We start from the raw sequence: 24,406 nt of genomic DNA, 5'->3' as shown, positions 1-24,406 counted from the left end.
AAATTGTTTTTAGATTGTGAGCCAACAATTAAGAGTTATACCGACCCAAGGTCTTTATGAGCATTTCCTATCCTTATGAGGGTAAAACTGTCCTTATTATTGAGAAATAAGTAGTTTTATCCTTTGGATGTTTAAGGGTCATCGTAGGGTCATCGATAGGTCATTGAAGGCAACAGTTACGAGGATATCTTAGCATTCGAAGGGACTATCATCTTTTAACCGTAGGCAACATCGGAGGGTCATCGAGGGACAAAGTTGTATATTCGAAGGCAACATCCGAGGGACTATAATTTATTTTATGATGATTTAACCGAAGGGTCTTTGCTAAGGGTATCCCCACGTTCGCGGGACATGACCGTAATATCGTAATCGTAAGGCAACAAAGAGAGGTCCAAGATCACTTATTCAAAGGCAAAGTTTTACAATTAATTATATAATTAGGATGAAACTCCACATTAAAATTATTAAAAATAATATATTAAAAAATTAATACATTAGAAATTAATACGTTAAAAATTAATTTAGGGTGAAACTCCACAAGGGTATCCCACAAATAAAGTGGAATACCTAGCCAATAACCTTTTCCTGGGATATGTGAACCTTTACGAAACTCAAAAAAAAAGAAACATGTCAGAACACCAAATCAGGGTGCAATCGAAGATTACACCGGAGAAATGTCACAACAATAAATAGGATAGGATGAATAATGCATGGCTATGATAAAACATAAAAAAAACAGAATAGAAAAGTCAGCTACTGTCTCGTTCGCCTCTGCCTCTCCTAGCGAAGGCCAGGCGAATACTCGCCCCAGGCTCGCCTAGCGAGGTGCTAGCGAGCGGCCACGGATTTTGAATTTGAAAACGGCCCCACGTTAGGAACTTTGAATTTTATGGCATTTTATCACAGGAATAACATGATCAAACATTCAGGGTATTCAGGCATATTTAAATTCCCATACGAAAGCAAATTATATATCAACATTTAATCATGATGCATTATATATGTAGATATGGCCAATTGAAAGTATAAACAATAGAGATACGCAAACCTGTTTGCCAATTCAAGGTTGAAGGGATTGACCACTTGTAGTATCGGAATAAGTTAGGCAGCGGGAATTGGACGGCGATGGCTTCGGTGCAGATGGGCTGCCTTCAGGGTTTCTTTACTCTGAATTCTCCGGGTAGGCAGGGTTCCTATGCCAAAACTTCTATTCGTTCTTCTCTGTTCTCCTCCTCTTTTTTTTCCCCAGTGAATCTCCCAGTGTAACTCCAAGTGTCACTCCCCTACTGAAACTTCAGTATTTATAGACTAATTTCGTGGGTAATGGGCTTGGAATGAGGGAGACCCAAGTCCAAAATAATTTGTTATATTTTATTTATTTATTTATTTTAATTATTTAATTAATTAATTAATTAATTAATTAATTAATTAAAAAAAAAATTCTCCTTTTTTTTTTTTTTTTTTTTTTTTGGTTCAGAATGAAGCCCGAAATTTTTGTTGTCTGTCAGCTTCGCTAGGCGAGCGCGTAGCGAACAGGCCAGTTTGGGTCATTTTCTGGATTGGGCCATCCGTGAGCTGGGCCTTTGTTTCTTCAAGATCAGTGTTATATATGAGTCGGAATGCCTTGCAAAATGTCTTGAAATATTAATGGGCAAATTTTGGGGTATGACAGATAAATTAATAGCAAACTTTTCTCCATTGAATTATATATGCGTAACCTCATAGTCAAATTCACCTGCACACCTATTACAAATGCATAAAATAATTTTGAAGTCAATGTTATATCAAGTTAATTGTTAATGTCTCAAACAAATATGAAGCATTACCTAACAATCCAATTGTTTGTTCTTTGTGATTCCTTTTCCAGCTTCTTTTTTATATTTGGTAGAATGTTATCAACAAGTTTGGAAATTTTTTGTCTGTTGGACTCCCACCTTTGCATCAGGTACACTTTTATCTCTTCAATCATAGTCACAATATGCTTGGTTCTTGCTGCTACAAATACTGAATTGAATGCCTCTGACATGTTGTTCACCAAAGTATCACACCTTGGAATAGTTCTAAACCTTGATTTGCTCTAGAACCTCGGTGGAATCTTCCACACCTCTGACATGTTGATCACTTATAAATGTATAAGTCCTGCATAATCTGACACCTCCCAAATCAGATGTCAATAGCTCCAAAAACCAACTCCATGAATATTTGGGTTCTCCCTCAACTACGACAAATGTTATTAGCAACATTTGATCATTTGGATTCATCCCAATGGCTGCAAGTATTTGTCCATCATAATAGCCCTATAAAAAAACACTCATCCAAACCTATGATAGGTCTGCACTTGAAGATGTCATACCCCCAAATTTCACCCTACCCCCATACAACTTTCATCTGATCCATGGCCCTACTGCACATGCATGTGTCGCTACCGGGATTTCACGATAATGAAACTGAGACTAAAGAGATGTCAAAGAGAGGCAAAGTCAGAAGAGTCGCCACCGAATTTTATTTAGTTTACCTCTATCATAGAGGAAAGGGGAAATAGTCGATAAAACCCTCGGAAAGGAGGCGCGCGCGGGAAGCACTAAAAGAGAATAAGGAATCGGTCTTGCAACCGAGATTTGGGTTCGGAAGTCGGTTACGCAAGGGAAAGGTATTAACATCCCTTACGTCCATGGTACTCCATGGGAACCATTTGGGTTGTTTTACATACATGAGATTTATCTATCATTGTTTTATTTTCAAAAGAATATGTGTGAAAAAGGGGTGTTTTTGTTATTATAGTGCTCGCCAAGGATTTGGGCCCTTGTGCCTACGTATCACTCATTCGGGATGAGGAATCAGAGCTCCGTAGTTCGGAGTAGAAAATGTTTGTGTGTTGGTTGTTTTTATCTTTGAAAAAAAGGTTTTCTGGATGATGCTCTAAGGCACAAAAATGAGTTTGATGAGTTGTATTATTTTTACCTTGAATAAAGGTTTTATGAAATGAGTGTTTGTGATTATATTGTACTAAAGTCTATGGGCGGAGGTGATTATTCTATATAACAAGCCAAACGTCTTGCGTCTAAAATAATCAGAGTAAGGGTAGGAATGCTCCATTCTTACTCATTCTCCACCAGTTAAGGCTCGTGACGCACAATAATAATCGTAATTATTAAGTATATTTGAATTTGGTTATGAAAATGCCGTTTGACGTTGAATCAAGGGTTTGTTTTATTTGATTATGAAATTTGGCTTATGCAACATGAATGCAAAGTAACCAACAAGAAACTAAAGGGGTCTCATTGTAAGGTAGCCCAAGAGAAAGCCTTTTGTGTGCGAAAGTGACCTAAGCTAAACAAAGGATAATGGTCTTACAAACATGTCCCCCTAAGGTGGTGCCATGATGTCATTCTTACAACATGAATGTAAGTTACAAATAAAATCCAACATTTACAAAGTATCACAAAGATAAGGAAAAGGCCTCCAAGCAAGGGTCCTAAAATGAAACCCTCTAAGTCCAAGTTGATTAAGAGTGGAATGAATATTTTTATCTTATCATTTTATCATGTTTTTGTTGTTTTTAATGTTTGATGACAATAAAATAAATAACAAGTAAATAAACATGCATGATGAATTTGTACAATGATGATGATGATGATGAGTACTTTAATGTCAATTACAAGGTAATGACATAAAAGTAAATTACAAGATAAAGAAACAATATCACAATAATAATGGTTAGTGAATATAAATGATATAAAACAAATATAAGTCAATAATACCAAAATCACAATAACAAAGGTTAATGATAAACAAAATTAATCAAGTACAATTAGTGATTAGTAACATGTACAAAAATGAATATTTTTTAAGACTATTTTTCTAGGCCAAAAAGATTTAAAATATGACACATTAAGGGATATCTTATCATTGATGCAAAGTATTGAAGATGATTTAAAAAATCAACTAACAATAAATTTGTAACAAAGAAAGTTATGCAACCTTAAGTCCATCTATTAATATTTTAAAAAAAAAAGTGTTTTGTTCTCTTTCTTTTATTTTTTCTCCTCTTTTATTTAGCAAGATAATAAGGTAGTAAATAAATTAGCATAATGTAAATGATATAGTTAGACAACAATAAACATAAACATAAAATACTTGAAATAAAGTGAACAATAAAATAAATTGCAAAAAAAATAAAGTGCAATAATATAAATGTTAGAAGTTAGTAGTCAGTGAACATAAACATAAAGTAAATGAAATAAAATGAACAATAAAATAAATTGCAAGGAATTAAAATGCAATAATATAAATGTTAGGAGTTAGTAATTAGTAGTTAGTAACAATAAGTAAATGGATTAGCAAGTTAATTTAAAAACATGGTTTCATCTATGCATCAAATGACCCAAATATGGTTAAAATAGAGGCAATATATCAATGTCTCAAAGTATCATGAATGATCTATTGATCAACCATTAATATGTTTGAAACATTGAAGATTTAATCAACTCTAAACAACCATGGTCATGATCTAATAGACCTCAACAACCAAACAAATACAACAACAAGTCCACAATAAAAGAAAATGGTAACACACACAAAGCAACCACAAAAAGGTGAACAAAAAGATAGTAAGAGTAAAAAATCTCAAAAAAAAGAGTAAATCAAATATAATCATTTTTACAAGCTTGAATCTAAATCATCTCAAAAGACCAACCAAGAACAAACAACCTTTTTTAATCAAAAAAACAGAACCCAAAAGTTAAAAAGTTTAAGTTAAAATCATTACCTAAAAAATGTGAAAAAAGCTAGGTAGAAATGGTGTTGAGCTTGAATGTGAAGCAAGGGGTTTGGGATGAAAATATTTGTGGTAAAAGCTTAGTAAAGGGGCTGAGTTATGAGTGTTAGAGAGTGAGAAATTTTGAGGGAAAAAAAGTGAAAATGGAAGAAAAGTTGGTGGGGGTGACTTTTGGGAGAGAAATGTTTTTTGGTTTTGATTTAGATTTGGAGAAGAGGGGGGTTGAATGATTTTTTTCATAATTTTTGGGGGGTAGAAAGCATGAAAAATTAGGGGGGGATAATGCATATATTTATAGGGAAAACAAGTGGGTAAGTGGGGGGAACCAAATACCCTTTGTGCAAAAAAAAAGGCTTATTTTTGGTGTCTGTGCAGTGGAAATCGATTTACCTAATTGGATAAATCGATTTCCCTTCTTCTTTTTTCTTCTTTTTTAATTTCGAATACGGGTGTTGTTTGGGCGACCCTTTTTCTTTCTTCGCATAACTTCATTGTGCCAGAGAATGTCCCCTTGATATTCTGGCCAATAATCCTCTTTTTCAACTACTAAAAAACTAATTTTGTAAATATTGGATAGGCTTATGACTTTGTAAATGTCAGATAGTAAGTAAGATGGATCCCTTCGAACCTTTGAACATGCCGCAATGACATGGGAGCAGGGCGTATGAAAGGCTTGGAACTTTCCGCAGTCGCACCAATCTCTATCTAGTTCCACTCTGTATTGTCTCATCGACATACCTTCATTGTGATCCATGGACTCAGAAACATTGTACCAACCTTTAGTATGATTAAACACTGTAACCACGCGTTTGTTTGCTTTGGAAGCTTCGTGTTTAATGAAGTTCATTGAAGCATCACTGAACAACTGCCCAGATTGCAACACTGAACTCCATTTGGAACGTCTAGTCTCAAACAGCGCCCCTAGCCTAAAATATGTTGCCTGCACTAAAGCGGTTATAGGTAGGTTTCAGATGCCTTTGAAGACAGAGTTCATTGATTCCACAAGATTTGTTTTCATGTGGCCCCAACATTGACCATTGTCGTATGCCCTAGTCCATTTCTCAAATAGAATACTGTCGATCCACCGTACTGCATCTGCATTTGACAATTTGATGTCTTCACGGTAGTGTTTGAAAGAAGGTTTTGATATTGCGTAACATGCATTGACAACCTTCTTCCGCAATGTTTTGTCTTTGATCTCCCGCATAAAATTCTGAGCGACATGTCTAATGTAGAAGACATGCGTCAACGAAGGATCCTGCCAACCATTATCAATGTTTTTGTATGCACTGAATATTGAAGGGTGTCAGTCAAAGATCAAACATAAGTTAGGTTGAGGAGTAATATGCATTCAAAGATTTCTTAGGAAAAAATTTCATCCCTCGGCAGTCTCCCGTTCAACTAGGGCAAAGGCAATTGGAAAAATGTTGATGTTGCCATCTTGTGTCACTACCATCATTAACGTTCCTTTATATTTCCCTTACAACCATGTACCATCAATTTGTATAATAGGTTTACAGAAAACAAAACCTTTTATGCATGGTTGATACACCTAGGAGAGACGGTGAAATATTCCATTTCCAATAGCACAAGTCTCGTCTGGGGTATACGCTGACAACGTTTCTAACTTGACAACAGTCCTTGGAGCATATTGTTTAAGAGCCACCAAGTATTTTGGAAGTTGTTTGTAATAATCCTCCTGATTGCCATACACTTTTTCAACCGCCTTTGTCCTAGATATCCAAGTCTTCCTGTATGATGGTGTATAGTTGTATTGTACTACAATATGCGAGATTATTGTACTCACCTTTAACGACGGATTGTCGCTAATGACATACAAAATTTCATCGCATATTAACTGAGAGCTAAGTTTCTGGTGGTCTTGCATTGAGTTCATGAGCATGCATGTGTGAACTAGACCTATGGATCCAATCTTCCAAGAATCACTCCTCTTCCAGTACGAAGCTGACAACTTGAAAATGCAATGCTCATTTTGACAATAAATCTTGTACCTCATTGCATTAGTTTTATCAACTATGTAATCAGCTGATAGTTCCATGTGAAAAAATTTAATAGCTTTTACACAATCTTCTTTTGTGCGAAATATGTCTCCTTCTTTCAATGATCCTTGAATTTGCACATAAGGATTGTAAAATATATATGATGAAGGTTCATCGACACCCAAATTCAAGCTTGTCATATGTTGAGATAAATAATATACACGACTGGATGGTAATGACTCCTCTTCTTCTTCATCGTTCACCATTGAATCAAACAATAACTCGGCTTCTTCTTCATCCTCATCTACAACATTGACCTCATCTTGTTCGTTGTCATCAGTTTCATAGAACACTTGTGACTGATCAATGAACTGAGACACTTGTTGTTGTTGTGGTATTATATACAAGTATATATCGTTGTACCCAGATTGTTTATGACTGACAAACATATGATGAGCATCATCATCATCTCGAATCTTCAACTGATAAAACTTTACCTGGTTGTCTGCAAACCACACCGGATTTTTATAGATGATTTGGCCCACGGAACTACACTGCAATTTATTTTCTATTCTTTGTGTCAGATGTGAAAAATTTGATCGTCGGTTTATTATAAACCGAGTTACTTCTATGTTGCGAAAATAAAAACCGAATAATTGATGCTCAAATATTTCACCTTCGGTATGGGCATGATCATGTAATATGGTGAGGAAGACATTCTTTAGATGTAACTTTAGTGTTTCTACTTATCTGTATGGGTATTGATGATGAATGCATTGATCTGTTATTCACATGTAGTTAAATATGGTAGACGGTGTATGCACTGATCACGCAATTCATCTGCAAAGACAAGATAATGCAATGCAAAGAATCCATGCAGAGACAAGATAATACAATGCATGCGCTCGCAAGGAATCTCTGCATATAAAGAATCTCTGCCCTAACACTACAAGCATGCGCCTACACACAAGGAATCTATGCCCTAATAATCCAAGGCAGACGCTCATTCCAATGCCGCATAAAGCAAGACATGCACCCTAGCCTTAGGCGCCTCTTCCTTGCATGCATAAAAATACATGCATGTGCCACTAGCCTTGGCGCATGTGACTATGCATGTCATAAAGCAAGGCATGCTCCCTAACCTTAGGCGCCTACACATATCTCACATGCATGCACCTTATCCAATGTTTCACATGTTGCGTACCTATTCGACCTTTGCAACACTTACTCATCTATAAATAGGGCATCAACTCACAACATTCAATATCTGCAACACTAACAATCAACCTCTGCAACACTCCACCTTTACCATACTCAACCTTTGCAGCATTATGCCTCTATTGACTATGGGTGATGAACATCGAGGAACAATCGACAATATCTCGACATTTATATGTTATTACTTATTTCGTATTTATTTCTTATTTATGTTTTCATTGTATATTACTTCTTCTTATTTTATTTCTTACTTATGCTTTATTAGGACCCAAAACGATTTCGATGTCGTGCACGTGAATATGTACCCCACGATCCTTTGATAGAACCATATATTCGAGGATGCGGTTTTGGTAATCTCCTCAACATAATCTCGTACTCGGTTGACTATACATTAATTCTTGCTTTGTTGGAGAGATGGAGACCCGAGACCCACACATTTCACCTTCCTTTCGGTGAGTGTACCGTCACACTTGAGTACGTCTACATGTTGTTGGGTCTATGTATCGATGGTAAGGTTGTAAATGGTAGAGTTAACCATGATAACTCTATTTGCAATGAATTATTGGGTGCCCCTTTGTGTGACGACCAAGCTACGGGAGAGACATTTGGTCAAGCTATGGGGCAAGGTATTAATTTAAGATATCTCAAACAATATTATGTGAGTATAACATTGACCGAAGAATCTACCGAGTATGAAAAAATAACTAAAGCTCGGTGTTATATTATAATTTTATTTGGTAATTTTTTATTTCCCGAAAGTACTAGTAATACGGTAAATATTATGTATTTACCATTGTTACGAAACATAAATAAGGTAAGCATATATAGTTGGGGTTCACCTGTTTTGGCCCATCTATATAGTGCGATGTGTAAAAATGCAAAAAAAAATACTTGTATGTTTTATTCATGCGCATATTTGCTACAAGCATGATGTAGGTCAAGAATGTCGTCACTCGCCCCGGTAAACGAGAAGCCATTCATATTCCTGTTTGCAACAAAGTAAGTTTAAAACTTTACAATATAATTAATTAGACTTTATATTACAATTAACTGTAAATAATATTTTTCAATTATTTTTGATCTAGGTGGTCAGTTAGAGGGATGAACTACAATAGGTGTCTGAAACACGTTATAGTAGTTTATCGCAATTTATTGGATCACATTGGACCAGACGATGTAATACTACTACACAACTCTATTTTGATTTAAAAATAATTATCAAATTATTTATCATTTAATCATGTAGTATTATTGTACAGTTTATTTGAAGGCCATATCTGGGTCTTGATCATCAGGTTAACCATGATGATGTTGCAGTTTGGACAGCAAAAACACCAATTATCCGGTTCACTACTATGGAGATGCACCAGAGTGACCAGGTAAAACTGCAGTTCGGCATGCAGCAACAAATTCCAGAATCTTCGACGTGTTTGGGAGATTGACATAAAAAAAGAGTCGATGCCCAATGGGATTATTCCGATTGGAGAGACTTCGCAAAAGAGATGTGTCGTCATTGGAGGAATCGATGACAACACATCTTAAACGAACCAGTCATACAGGGTGTTAGACCAACTCAATAGTACATGGCATGGTTTAGATCGGTTACAACGCAACAATTTGTGTCTGAGCTAATGTATTTGGTTGATCCACGCCAACTAGCTTCATCGTCATACGCCTAACAACAAGTCCCCGTCCAAGAACAATGTCAAACCACCCAAACCCAACGACCAACCTCACACCATCACCCTACCACATACACCCAACAACCAAACACCCACCCTCACAACCCATTCATGCCACACACCCAACCTCAAAACCAAGAATCAAACCCTACCCACCAACAACCATACACAGCCACCACAACAGTCTATAGTCCAGATGATTCATACAATTTAGGTCATTGTAGCCCCCCACCAATGACCACCCAATCATCTCATCACCACAACACCCAACCATTGTTTAACTATAGTACACCCCAGGAACCATTGATTCGCTCACTTTTTACCATGCAGACACTCGCTCATAAAAGAAACTGCATACTAAACTAAAAACCATTTTTTCTTCTTTTTCTCACTTTCACACAACCCAATAATATAATCCCTATGTACTATAATGAGTGATCAAGTTGACAATTTCACACAGATTAAGAAAAATGAATAAATAAATGAGAGAATGACATTTTTTACTAAAATGTCATTTTCGAATATTGGGAATGATGAAAGTGATATTAATAGTAGATGATACAATTGAAAAAAAAATCTTGAAAATTGAAATTGATAATTCATTTTGAAATACTCTTTTATTTTAAATGGATCATTCATGGTGGAACGGAGAAAGTAATTATCTTTCTTTATTGGTTATGCCAAATTTTAATGTGGCAAATCAAGTTTTCTCAATCAATCGATGATAGAACAGAAATCATAGTAAAGAAAGCAGTAAGAGATAAAATTGCAAAACAAAAAACCAATTAAGCAGAAAATTGAGATAGAGAAAGGAGTGAATATCAATCTCAAATATCTTCTTTTGTGCTATAGATAAATGTGCTGTTATTGTTTGTGAAAAATATATATAAAAAAGACAAAATATGTTTGCACATAAAGCATAAAGAGCAATAATGAGATAAAATAAAACATCTATCTTTTCAAAAGCTCTATATTTTTACAAGAACATTAATAAAATTAAAACCAAACTTCCACAAATAGTCCCTTTAAACTAAAAATATTGTGAGAAACAAAATCACAAATTTATTACCATTTCTCTTTTAAAAAAAGAATCACCTAATTTCAATCCATCATTCTAGTAATTAAAAAAGTTGCCGGGTAACTCTAAATCTCTAAAGTATTCTACAAACAAACTTTAGTCATTATCACATCATTACCTATTTTAACTTTTTCGAAATAATAGTATGCAAGTTTGCATATTATAAATATTTACATAAATACATAAGTCCAAAAATATAATGTTACACGATAGAGGATAGATAATGCATAACTCAAATGCCTCCTAGAAAAATCAAATGATTTAAGAATATTGAACTTCTTAATAGCAATTACACTTGGATACCACTCCCTGCACATAGACCTTAAGTTAGCACATTTCTTATTAGACATAGTTTTGACCAAAATTAGTCTAATTTATTGATTGTATGAAAGAATCTCATATGCATGAAAGTCACAAAGTCATTGAGTTTCATATAGAATAGTCCATACTCCTTCGTTAAAATGTTAATTTTAGATTAATTAACATTTTATGTTTATTTGTTTATGGAGAATCGGAGTGCATCCGATATTATTTTAGCCGTTTTAAAATGTGAAATTAAAAAATATATAGCGGATATTATTATATTTTTCACTTTCAAAGTCTATAACATCCTTTTAGTTTCTTCATCATTCAATTTTTTGGGAATGTCTTAATAAAAATGCCATATATGATACTTTTAGAGAAAAAACGATGACAATCCTTCCAACAAATGTAATTCCTTTTAGTGAAAATAAGAGCTCTCTTGTTTTTAGAATCGTCCTTATCCATTTTTAGAAGTTTTTCCGTTGTAAGATTTGATTAAAAAATTATCTCTTGATGTCACTTGTTGGTTGAATTATATGGATGTAGAATGGTTTAGAAGTATGGTGAATAAATCTTTCTCTTCTTAAAAAGTTATTTTGAAATCAGAGTTTAACGGCGGAAATTTGAAGAGCTTTTAAAACAGATTAAACTTATTCAATTAATGTTCAAATGGAGTTAAGTCATATAAAAGAATAATGAATTTATTAGATAACAATATGATAGTTAATCTAAACATATTTAAATAAAGATATTTGAATGTAACTTGATCAATTAAGATTACAATTTCCAACCTAATCAACAATAAGAGTTATTCAGTATATGAGATTTTATATTTCTTAATTTTTCTTCAACTACACAATGCTCACAAGACTGCTAACAACTCCAAAATCCATGGCCTTGAGCAAATACACCTTCACACAAATCTTCAATTCACTCCATGATCCCGTCCGCAGCAATCTTCACTCAATTCTACTATAATTCCCTTGTCTGAAGCTTGATATATTAACAAATGATAGAAACTCTAAGACCCCTTGGAGAAGACTTTTTCTTTTTCTTTATTAAAACTCAATCTCTAGAAATTGCAACCTGATAGTACTATCTAAAAAATATTCACAAAATCATTAGCACCTCTAAAGTTGAGCAAGTCTCCTTAATCGTGAATTGGTTTGAAGTTGAAAATAAAATTTCAGAAAATCTCCCACAAAACATATTTCTCATTCAGAAGATTAACACTTAAAAAAATTCTTCAAGCTTTCTTTAAAAAATATTTTGTATGAATGATGAACAATAAAAATTTATCAAAGGTTATTTTGTGATTATTTTGTGATTATGAAAATTAGAGACATAAATAGTTTATATAAGTGCTAGAGATAAGATACAAAAAATAGTTTAAAAATGAAATTTCAATTCGAGTCGAAGTAAGGAGTGATTCGAATCTAGTGAAAGAGTGATTTGAATCAAGAGACAACGAATTCAAAATTTGATTGTTTGATTTGAATCACACTCAATCATATTTAAAACACGTTTAAGAAAATCAAAATCAAAATGTCATGTTTGATTCTAATCAAATCAAGCAATGCGTGACTCGAATCATATTTCCAATGCAAAATTACAAATCCTCTTGATTATTGTTACAAACTTTCTGTTTCAAATCATTTTGCATTAAATTTTAGTCAAATATCTATTTTATACACTAATAGCATTTTATGCGTGAAAAATAATCATTGTTCAAGAATTTATTGTGAAAGTTTCAATTGCTAATAGTAATAAACAAAATGACAAATAAGAAAATACTCAACAAAATAGGGATACCTTATGAGCAATTTCAATGATAATATTTGACTAAGCTCAAATTTAGCTAGGTAATATATAAGATATAAGAGTATCAATACTTAAGTAAAAAAATCATTACTTCCAATAAACATCAAAAATATTTTCAAGATTTTCATAAAGTGCATCCAACTCATTTTGTTGACCTCCATCACCACTACCATCATTATCCATAGCAATGTTCTGATCCAAGAGAGACGAAGTTGTAATTCCTTCAAATGGTGCAAGCAATTCTATATCATTATTTTGGGGTGATGGTTGGCCATGGTTAACCAAACAGGCTTCACGACGAAATAGCTCAAGTATTGGTACAGCAGAAGCCTTTTTTGTGTACAAATACTGCATTATCACACAAAAATAATGATTAAGATATGAAATATGTAAACTTTATTACTATAAATAGAATTAGAATAGAGTACCATATACTCCAACATGTTTGTTCATTCAATTTTTACTATAAAAGAAGTTTCTTGAAATTAATAAAAAGATATCACAAAAATCAAATTGTATAAAAAAAAAAGTAGCACTAACCATGTTTTTAGATTTGTCCTCGTAAAGGCTTAAATAATCTCCCATACATAATCCATAATGCTTCACTATATTCACTGTTATATTGAAACATAAAACTATTTATGAAGCCAAAATCATTTGAACTGCAACAATAGTAATTTGCAATAATAAGTGGTGTTGTACCTGTATTTTCAAGAACATACATTCTAGATGTAACATTGATCCAGTACCTGTAGAATTTCTAGCATATACTCGTTAGAGTTTGGAAAGTGACAAAAAATAAACATCTAATAAAAGAAAATGTGCAAAGTATAAAATAATCTATCATGTTTACTTACTTGAATTTCACGTTCCATTCAAGCCCAGAATGTATATCCTTAAAAACAATATTGATCCCTTCTTTGCTTGGCGTCGGAAGCTTTTCCTCGGCCTCCCTCTATTCGATTTGTAATCCAAAACATAATTAGAGTAGATTATTATTTTTTTATAAGATTTTATATATATATATATATATATATATATATATATATATATATATATATATATATATATATATATATATATATATATATATATATATATATATATAAAAGTGTTAAAAAAAATATATCAGAAAGAACGAAAAGAGTTTAAAAACAACAAACAAAAAGGCACCCGAGTGAGTCGCATTCCAAATCAAACAAGGAAAAGTCAAAAGGTAGAGTATAAGATTGGACTCGCTTTTAAGTCAAGCCAATTATCGAATTCAATAAGGATTAACCAACAAACTCTCCTGACGAAAAATATTTTTATCATGCAATTTTTGAATAATTCAGACCACAAAATTTTAGATAGAAAATAAACCTAAAGAGTCTTCTTACCATGACCAAATCCTTGAAAAACTTTTAGAACCCCTAAAATTGAGTGTGGGAGAGGTAAAGGCATTTTCACCCACCTAAGCACCTTATATCAAATCAATGAAGCAGCCTAATACTTGACAAACAAGTGAACTACTGACTCGGCCTACCCTACACACATCGCACACCTCATTATGCTATCAGCTGACACGATTAGACGTCTAAAATGATTCTTCCTAATTGGAAGTTTATCTTGAAGCAACTGGAAAGAAAAAATTACCATTTTTGAAGACGCTCAACTCTTTTAAACTTTATCCAAAACCTGAATCGCCTGAGTTGACCTAGTTTTAACACTAGCCAACAAGAAGGAAAGTCTAATATAAGTATATCTCACAGAAAAACCTCTCGTGGAATCAAACAACCACGATAAGGTATCCTCCCGACCCTACTTAACCACACCAACAATAGAACTAAGTAACTCCGCCATAAGCTCTCTTCTAAGACCAAAAGAAAACCCTCTATCTAAAATCTCAAACTTACTCATTCTCCTCTCAGACCCCTATCGACCCCATCACAGGAGTTTTTTTTTTTGCTCTTAAATGAGAAACAGACACATAACATATTAGGTTCCACCCCAACATCACGTCAAAACCTACTTCTTATATCATCCCTAACCACCTTGATACCTTGATACATAAAGAAGCGAACTGAAAATCATTACAAAGATACGCGTATATACTTTGATAGCATGTTAATGAAATATTCTACCACTATAAAAAAGGTAAAACATTTGAATTATGACCAACTATGAAAACAATCTACAACGAAAAATATCTTTTCTTTATTGTTTTACAAAATAATGCATAAATATGATTATGACTAAAAAATGTTTTTAAAAAAAAATCTGATTTATTTGTTCACTTTACTATATTTTGTGATGAAAATAATTAGTTATATTAAATTGTGTAAATCATAAACCATGTGAAAATCACTTGTATTAGGAAAAAAACTCAAGTTTCATATTGGTTAAAAATAGAGTCTACGAATGATTTATATAGAGTGGTACCCCTCATCCTACAAGTTAATTTTATAGGGTTGAGTTAGCCCTAAACCATATTTTTATCATGGTATTATGAGACTATCAATTTAGTCTATCCACATTCATATATGTGCTCCAAATCCAAAAATATATTGGGCGCAAGGAGATGTATTAGAAAAATCAAGTCCCACATATTGATAATTATAGTCACTTGTCATTTATATCCATGCATCAAGTCCAATGGTGTTATGAATGAGGGGTGTATTGGGAAAAAATCTAAATCCCACATTAGTTAAAGATAGAGTTCACAGATGATTTATATATAATGACACAACTCACCTTACAAATTGGTTTTGTAGAAATGAGTTAGACCAAACTCTAATTCTATCGACATTCTATCAACTTGTAATTCGTAATAAAGAGGCAAATAAAGAGGACATAAAATCAAACATGTAACTATAAAATTGTTTCTACTAATATAAAGATCCAATTAAGATTAGGGGTGTTCGTGGGCCGATTTGATTCGGTTTCAGGAGAATTCAATATCCAAACCGATCAAAAATATATGGATTGGTTTTGATTGAATTTACATATTTTTGTGATAAAGTCCAAACCAAATTAAACCGATAAACAACCAGTTGGATTGATCGGATATATTTAGAAATAAATGTGAAAAATATACTTTAAAACATTTAATTTACATCAACTCATTTTCTAAAATAATATAAATTTAAAAAAAAATCGTTTCTCCGTATTATCCGTGAATATCACAAATGACGTTTCTAAAATAATATAAATTTAATGATGATACATATTATACTAATTAATCATGATTGGTTCAGGTAAACAGACGCGCGGGTATAATTTTAGAAATATGTTGTCCAAACCAATTAATATTGTGTTTCATTGATTTGATTTGATTTTTGTCTGAACTAAAAAAATGTTTGAACCAAACACTATGATTTGGTTTGGATTTCGATTTAATTCGGAGTTACCCGAACCAATAAACACCCTTAATTAAGATCAATTCAAACATCATCTTTGATGAAAGAAACTTTTACCTTTGGAAGGACAATGCGACCTAGCTGGTTAACATCGCTATTTGTTAACTTCTTCGTTAAAATTTCTTCAAATTGCTATTTTAATAAATAAAATTAAAAAAAATATCAGAGATCAAAAGAGTATTAAATTTCACATAAATATAATGTAGGATGTAGGAAAATTAATTAAATCTTACAATCACCTTTCCATCTGAAGTGAAGAAAACATGTGGAGTTCTTTTTTGGATGTCTCTATAATTTGCGGGTCTAATTATTGTATCTTCAGGGGCCTTAGAAGCACGAGTACTTCTAAGCCGTAATATTAGTCTCCTTTGTTCTCGTGCAAATTTGCACCTCTTTGCTTCCATCTTCTTTTGATCATCTTCTCTTTGAGCATGAACCGGAGAAGGAGCATTTGGAATTATAGAAGGATTGAGACTTTGCCCTAATGGAACATAATAATCTTGATGAGGTTGATTCGTTGAGAAATTTGCATTCATGGGATTATCTAATATTGAATAGTTAGACGTGAGATATGGAGTTGAAGGATCCATGTTGGAAAGAATAAGAGATTGAATTTCAAGTAGTGAATGAAGCTAGCTAGCAAGGTTTGATGATATTTATTACGTTGTTGAGTGATGTAAAAGGGATTGTGGTAGAGATGTGTTGTAGAAAAGACTTGAGATTCAAACATGTTAAAGAGACCTAAATAAAGGGAAAAGTAAATATGAATCGTCAACAGTGATTGTCTTATATTGATGTGTTGACTGTGAGTGAAGATTTGAGTTAATATTGATGTAATCAAGTGTATACGTGACAACTAGATAAAAAGTTGTTAACATTACACATTTGAGTTGTGAATTAAGATAAGATTAACATTTTTTTAGATGTGAAGATTATTAATGATAAAATATTGTCTGAAATTAAACAATAAAATATTTTTCAAGAAAACAATATTAAATAATAAAATGAAATATATATATATATATATTGTGTCTTAGAAATAAATAAATAAAATTTAAAAAAATATAAATATAAATTAATTAAAAAATATTTTAAGAATGACTATATCAATATTTAATACTAAATTTTTTATAAAGTAATGTTCTCTTATCTCTATTATAAGAAAAAAAATATTTTAAAAATTATTGAATAATTAATATATTTAACTTTTTATATAGATTATTATTCAATGAATCTAAACAATAAAAATATGACTTTTTTTCCTATTAAATATATTGATTACTCAAGAAATCTAAAAAATATTTTTTTTTATAATAAAAATCATGAGTATTAAACATGACTTTTTTGCTTTTAGGGATATTATAGAAATGTTTAAAAAGTGTTGAAATTTATAATATTAAAATAATTGTAAACATTAAATTTTATGATTTTAAAAAAATATTAACTCTATATTTTGTAACTACTCTATCCTTTTTCCTATAAATTTTTTGTTTTTTTTTTTTCTGAAAATTTGTTCTTGTTTATCCATTTTAAAGGAGACTTAACTTTTTCAATAAAATTTACCTTTAATACTAAAACATATTAAAGTAAATATTTTATTGTTTAGTCAATTTTTTCGTTACAAATTGTTTAGTCAAAGTTCTATATCTTATTTAAATGGTAAATAATAAAAAATTAATATTTTAAATTTTAAATAAAAAATATTTCTAATGGTGGGTTCCACAACTGCCGTTAATTAGAATTAATCATGAAACAAGAAGAAATAAAATAAGAGAATAAAAAATAATAATATGAATATTCGTAACATGGAAATAACATATTTTACTTAAAATTTAATATCCTCGATGGATCTAAATGGACCAATGGTCCCTTAGAGAAATCTAAATAAGCTAATTATCAAATGAGATTAATATCAAAAAATTCAATGTATTCATAGATATATCCGATGATACATTATAGGACTCTCATGTATTGTGGTTAATTCATATTGCTTTAAGAATATAGGATGAGGCGTTCATTAGACTCAGGCGGGTATATCACGGGTATATCAGTTTTAGTTAGACAAATTATTTTAAGAATATATTTGGGGATATATCATATACCCAGACGGGGATATCAGTTTTTGTTTTAGACCGTTTATTTTCATTTTGATTTGAGTGTCTAGTGTACATGGGTCTATAAGTACCACATCCCTCGTTATAATTGAAGCATACACAATAATCAATAATCTATTTTTCCTCAATCACTCTTTAATTTTCTCACAATTTATCACCATTTGTCAAGTAACTTATTATGCAAGTTCCCCAACAAATTAGTATTAAGAGCACCGGTTCGGTCCTCAATCTCTAGCTACGGCAAATGGAAGCACTACCTTCAACCAATTTCCAGCCAAATACTAGTTTTCAAGGGAGAAAAATATGATAGATGGTGTGCACATATGAAAGTCATATTCAGATTTCAAGATGTGCTTGAAATCGTGAATGGCGGTTTCTCGGAATTATAGGCAAATGCTACTGAGACACAAAGGGTTGCGCATCATGAATTGAGCAAGAAAAATGGGAAAGGTTTGTTCTTGATTTGTTTGTGTGTGGATTCAAATATCTTTGAGAAGATTATCGAGCAAGAAACGACCAATGAGGCTTGGGATACTCTCAAGAAGTGGTATGGTGGATATGAAAAGTTAAAGAAAGTGAAGTTGTAATCTTTAAGGAAGCAATATGAAAACTTGCAAATGAAAGATGATGAGTTCTTCTCAGAGATGGTGGCTTTGACAAATCATATGAAGTCATGTGGAGAAAAAACCTCTAAATTGCATAAGATGGAAAAGGTGTTGAGGGCTCTTCCAGTCAAGTTTGATCACATTGTGGTGGAAATTAAAGAATCTAAAGAATTATCAAAGATGAAGTTTGAAGAACTGCAAGCATTTATTGAGGCGCATGAGATGAGGCTAAAGCAAATAGATTCTGAAAAAGGTACCTGAATAAGAATTACAAGCAAATTTCTTCAAGAAGATGAAAGAAAATTTCTCAAGCAATAACAAAGTGAAATAAAAATGGAAGAAGAAGTTGAATGATAATGGTGATGTTGGTAAGGCTTCAAGAAGCCAAGGTGAAACTAGCAAGAATGGTGCAAATCAAAATCAAAAAGTCAAGAAGAAGGTTGACATGGAGGATGTTTATTGTTGTAAGAAGCTTGGTCGTTATGCTAGAGACTGCTACTACAATAAGAACAATGATGAGGACACAGTTATGGCTCAATTTACTCATGTTGGTAGAAGTGAATCTGAAGATGTTATCTTGATGGCTGCAACATATTTGGCTTCAAAGAAAGCAAATGTGTGCTACCTTTATATAGGTTGGAGAAATCATATGACAGCCAACAAGAACTGGTTTGTCAAGGTGGATGAATCAGTTAGAAGATTAATATGTTTTGAAGATAATAACATGGTAACATCGAAAGAATGGGCAACATCATGGTGAAAAAGAAGGATAAACATGAAGATATCATTAGTGATGTCTTCTATGTTCCCTCAATGGTAAGGAAGGAAACTCGAGGTGTTTGATGAAATGTCTAGGCTAACTCTAAAGGTACCTTTGTCAACCAACATGAAATTTAAGGTCATGGTCACCAATGTCTTGCATCAACCACAGTTGAAGATAAAAATTGGGTTTGGTATCAAAGATTTTTCCATCTCAATTTCATGAGTCTTATCCTGATGCATATTAAGAAGATGGTGTATAGACTTCCAAAGATTGAAGTTCCAAAGTAGATATGTGAGGAATAGATTGCACCAGCTGAGCCTTCACAAACTCAAGGAGTGAGAAGATCATGCAAAACTAGAGCTCCATCAGTCAGGCTAAACGACTATGAGAGATTTCCTGATCAAGGAATAAGGGAAAATGGTGAGTTGATTGAAGAAGTAATGATGGATGAGGCAGAACCAATCAATCACATGCAAGCTCTGTAGGATGAAAATTGGAAAGTTGCAATGGTTGAGGAACTCAAGGCCATTGAGAAAAACCATACATGAGAGTTAATTGAGAGTTTAGGTAAGAAAGCAATTGATGTAAGGTGGGTTTACAAACTGAAGTTGAAACCATATGGTGAAATTGCCAAGTACAAAGCATGGTTGGTTGCAAAAGGATTTCTTCAAAGACTCTGAGTGGACTTTAATGAAGTTTATGCATGTGTGGCTAGGCTTGAAAAAATCAGACTGGTTGTGGCCATAGCTGCTTACAAAGGTTGGAATATGCACCAACTTGATGTGAAGTCGGCATTCCTCAATGGATCTTTAGAGGAAGAAGTCAATGGAAATGAGAAGCATAAAAAATATGAATTAGGAAGGGTATTGTGTTTAATTCAAATTGCTTTAAGAATATACCTAGGGGGTATATCATAGACTCAGGCGGGTATATCAGTTTTAGTTAGAGAAACTACTTTAAGAATATACTTGGGGGGTATATCATATACTCGGGCGGGTATATCAGTTTTGTTTTAGACAGTTTGTTTTAATTTTGATTTGGGTAACTAGTTTGTCTATAAATATCAACTTTAATTATAATTGAAACATGCACAAAATACGTAATAATCAATAATGTCTTTTTCCTCAATCACTCTTTAATTTTCCCTCAATTTATCATAATTTATCAAGTAACATGTGATACATGTTCTCGGGTCAACACGAGGTATCATGAGCCATTGGTCAGAGTAAAGAACCAGATCACTTGTATCAAAAGTCCTCCATGCATGGTGGTGAGTAGGAGCCATGTCCCATTGAAAAAAGTGTCAACGGCAGTACAAGTGTGTATGGATGAACGAGCTTCCACTTGGGGGGGGGGGGGGGCATTGTCGATAAACTCGTACTTGATGAGGAGTATTGAGAAAAACAAGTGTGAGTTGGAAGTTTTGAGAAACAAGTGTGGGTAAGTCCCACATTTCTTATAAAAATGGAGATTGAGTATGTTATGAGTGATAGAACCCACACACATATCACTTTAAATTTTTTGGTGAATATATGGTGTATCTCTCACAAGGTGTGTTACTCATAAAGAAATACCCCAATATAAAAATGATCCCTCATGTTGACCACCAAATTGATGTCCCAACATCATGAAGTATCCTCTCAAATAAGGAACTTTGATAAATAAAATCATAAGTGCCTCTAAGCTTCAAGAGAAAATGACACTGAGGTAACTTCTTTAATATATGATCAAATGTTTAAGCTTAGTAAAGATAATGACAAAATAGAAAAGTGAATTATTTATTTTAAGGAGTATATTTAATTATTATAAAATAACAATAATATTCTTTGTGAAAAAATTTCTAGCATTAGAAGTGAATCCGTAAAATAAATAAAAAATGTAAATCATGTAATCTGTGAAAATTAAAGTAACCAACTTGCATGAAACCTTAGAGAAATTTACTAAGGGCGAATATAGATTTATTTAATTTTATCAAATCAAAAGGATTCATTAATAAAAATGGTTTAGTTTATAAACCTAATAGATCGTTATAAAATATTTGTCATGATAGAAAGAAATCCAATCTTCTGATTTTTAAGTACAATCATGTAATAAGCTCGGCCATTTAGATCCTTACTATTATGTAAAGTTAAATGAACTAAGATGGTCTAATTTAAATAGCTACATACCTCTTAGAACCACTAACTCACCAAGACCCAAAAGGATTTGGGTATCAACTGTGAAAATTAAGTTGTTTTGCAGGATTGTTTTGTAGTTTTGAATGAGCTAAATGAATACTCTCTCAATTCTCTTTTATAAGCAAATTTTGACTTTTAGGTTCATTAATTAAATAATGTATTTTATAAAGTTTTGCAAAATATGTTTATACAAGAGAAATACAATGATTGGTGGTGTTTAATGATCCTGATAAAATTTGATTAAGTTGTTGACATTGTTGGTAGTGCTCAACTATCGTGATTGACCAAGTTGTTTGTTAGCATTGATGGAGGTGTTCAACAATCGTGATTGACCAAGATATTTGTTGACATTTATGGTGGTGCTAAAGAGTCATGGGGTTCATTCCTGAGAAACTCTTTTACCCAACTCGCATATCAAGTGGTCCGTAGATATGAAAATTCGATATTAGTTAGTAGTTTCCCTCACAAGGGGGAGTTTTATTAAGATATATTTAGGTTTCATAGGTGATACACTTGGTAGAAAATGAATCTAAAAACTTTGAGAAAATTATCTAGCAAATGGTTTTTTCATGCTTAGTGAATAATTGTTTTATCACTAACATATTTTTGGTTTGAGTTTAATGAGCCTTTAGCAAGACCGCAAAGAAAAATTTAAAATATCCAGGAAAATGGTGAAATGATTAAAAATAAGGGTTCCAAAAGCAATTGATCAAGCTAAATATATCCAAATAGTTACTATATTTTTGCAAACTTGTGCACTTTCGTCTTCTGGTCCTTGTCCATCATCATGGCATCAAAGAGAATCAGGACCTCTATCAATTCTTCGGCTCCATCATACTTCTCACAAGACTTCTCAACCATGGAGCAAGAAGTCAAATACAATATGGAGTATTCCTCCAAAGAAATCTTGTCCTCATGCTTTTTGGAGGTAAGTGTGTTTAAAGATTGTGAATTCTTTAATATGTTTAACGAAGCAAATCTTAGGAGTTTCATCTGTGATGCACTGATGGATATTTATCCAACTTTTGTAAATATGTTCTACGCCAACTTCAAATATGCAAACGGAATCATCACATATGAGGTCAAGAAGCATATGATATCTCTGTCTCTTAAGGATTTTGTTGAAATATGCAATCTCCCATGCTCTAGTCCCCATTATTGGAAATTGATCAAGGTGGGGATTTTATCTCTTCCTTTTGTGTTTTCTTCCTGGATGGTCCAAACACTATATTTCCTTCTCCTTTTCTTGGGTGTCGTGTACACCCAAATATTCGAATGATTCACTATATGGTTGTTGAAAAGTATATTTTCGGCAAATATTTTTATATCGTATCCACAGAGATTGGTTGTTATTACCGCCGTTCTATAATCCAAATTATTATAAGTTTAGAAAGTAACCAAGTTGTTTTGTTTGGAAAGTTATCTTTTGAGTAAAATGTCACTAAAACAATAAAATGGTTTTAATCAAATGTAAAAGCTTGGCAAGATTGGAGTTCACTATTCCAAGTGCTTATGATTCCTTATGATGACTATATAGATTTAAGATTATTGATGATGTTCAAGTATCCTCTCAATATCATTTATGTCTAAATGATATTGTGATAATCACTATATTGATCCTTAGACGATCTCTCCACCTAACTATCAATATAGCAATCTTTAATGGTTGATACAAAAGAAGAGTAGTGAATAAATTTATCTCTACAACTTATTCACTACTTGAAAATATATTTTCTGTCAAGACTTAAATAATCTCTTTCAACAACTACTCAAATCTGATATTCAACTTAGGGCAAAAATATCATTCAATACATCAACAATCTTTTATCATATATAAGAGTCAAATGAAATACATACACAAATAGGAATAGCTACTACCTCCAATCTTGACAAAATGGGGTTTAGCTCTTCATCATCATTTTGGAAACCAAAAGGCAATGGAGAATAAAACTCGGTTTTTCTCTTACAAAAATATCAAACTATCAATGAATGTGTCCATGAATAATTTCCCATCTGATTTTCTAAAAGGGTTGACATTTCCTAAAATGATCATTTTCATCTAAAGCTGAAAAGCCCCCCTAAGATAGACAAAAAAAATGGCAAAACACAGATGGCCTTGAAAACAACACACTTGGCCAAAACAGCTTGTTGGATTCGCAAGCTTCGCAACGCGAACTGAAGCTATTTCAGCTTCCTTGCCTTGCAAGCTTCATCCAATTAGTCTTCCAAGTGGTATTCTTCAAAATTAGGCCTCCAAATTGCATTCAACACTTCTTCCAAATTATGATTATGCATTCCAAAACTCTCTTATCCAAAAATTCTACAAAACTAACAAATATGTGAAATAACTATTCAAAACAACATAAATTAAACCTAATTGCATTTATACAAAATAGTGAGAATAAAAGTGTGTAATTACATCAAAACTTGGTAAAAGGGACCAATAAAATGATATAAAAAGTAGTACTAA

General features: G+C 32.5%; 1 protein-coding gene across 1 annotated transcript in view; it reads right to left on the bottom strand.

Moving 5' to 3' along the window:
• Window positions 1–17,012, bottom strand: part of LOC127102899 (putative B3 domain-containing protein Os04g0676650) — a 29,959-nt gene extending 12,947 nt beyond the window's left edge. Inside the window, exons 1-6 of the mRNA XM_051040219.1 lie at window positions 16,517–17,012; window positions 16,335–16,409; window positions 13,737–13,834; window positions 13,582–13,628; window positions 13,420–13,493; window positions 12,971–13,227 (exon numbers count right to left, since the gene is read on the bottom strand). Of these exons, the coding sequence (XP_050896176.1) occupies window positions 12,971–13,227; window positions 13,420–13,493; window positions 13,582–13,628; window positions 13,737–13,834; window positions 16,335–16,409; window positions 16,517–16,867 (902 nt within the window). The 5' untranslated portion in view covers window positions 16,868–17,012. The remainder of the gene's footprint in view (window positions 1–12,970; window positions 13,228–13,419; window positions 13,494–13,581; window positions 13,629–13,736; window positions 13,835–16,334; window positions 16,410–16,516) is intronic.
• Between the last annotated feature and the right edge of the window lie 7,394 nt (window positions 17,013–24,406).

The sequence above is a fragment of the Lathyrus oleraceus genome, chromosome 7, assembly GCF_024323335.1.
Source record: "Lathyrus oleraceus cultivar Zhongwan6 chromosome 7, CAAS_Psat_ZW6_1.0, whole genome shotgun sequence".
Classification (NCBI taxonomy): domain Eukaryota; kingdom Viridiplantae; phylum Streptophyta; class Magnoliopsida; order Fabales; family Fabaceae; genus Lathyrus; species Lathyrus oleraceus.
This window is presented reverse-complemented; position numbering and strand designations above follow the sequence as displayed.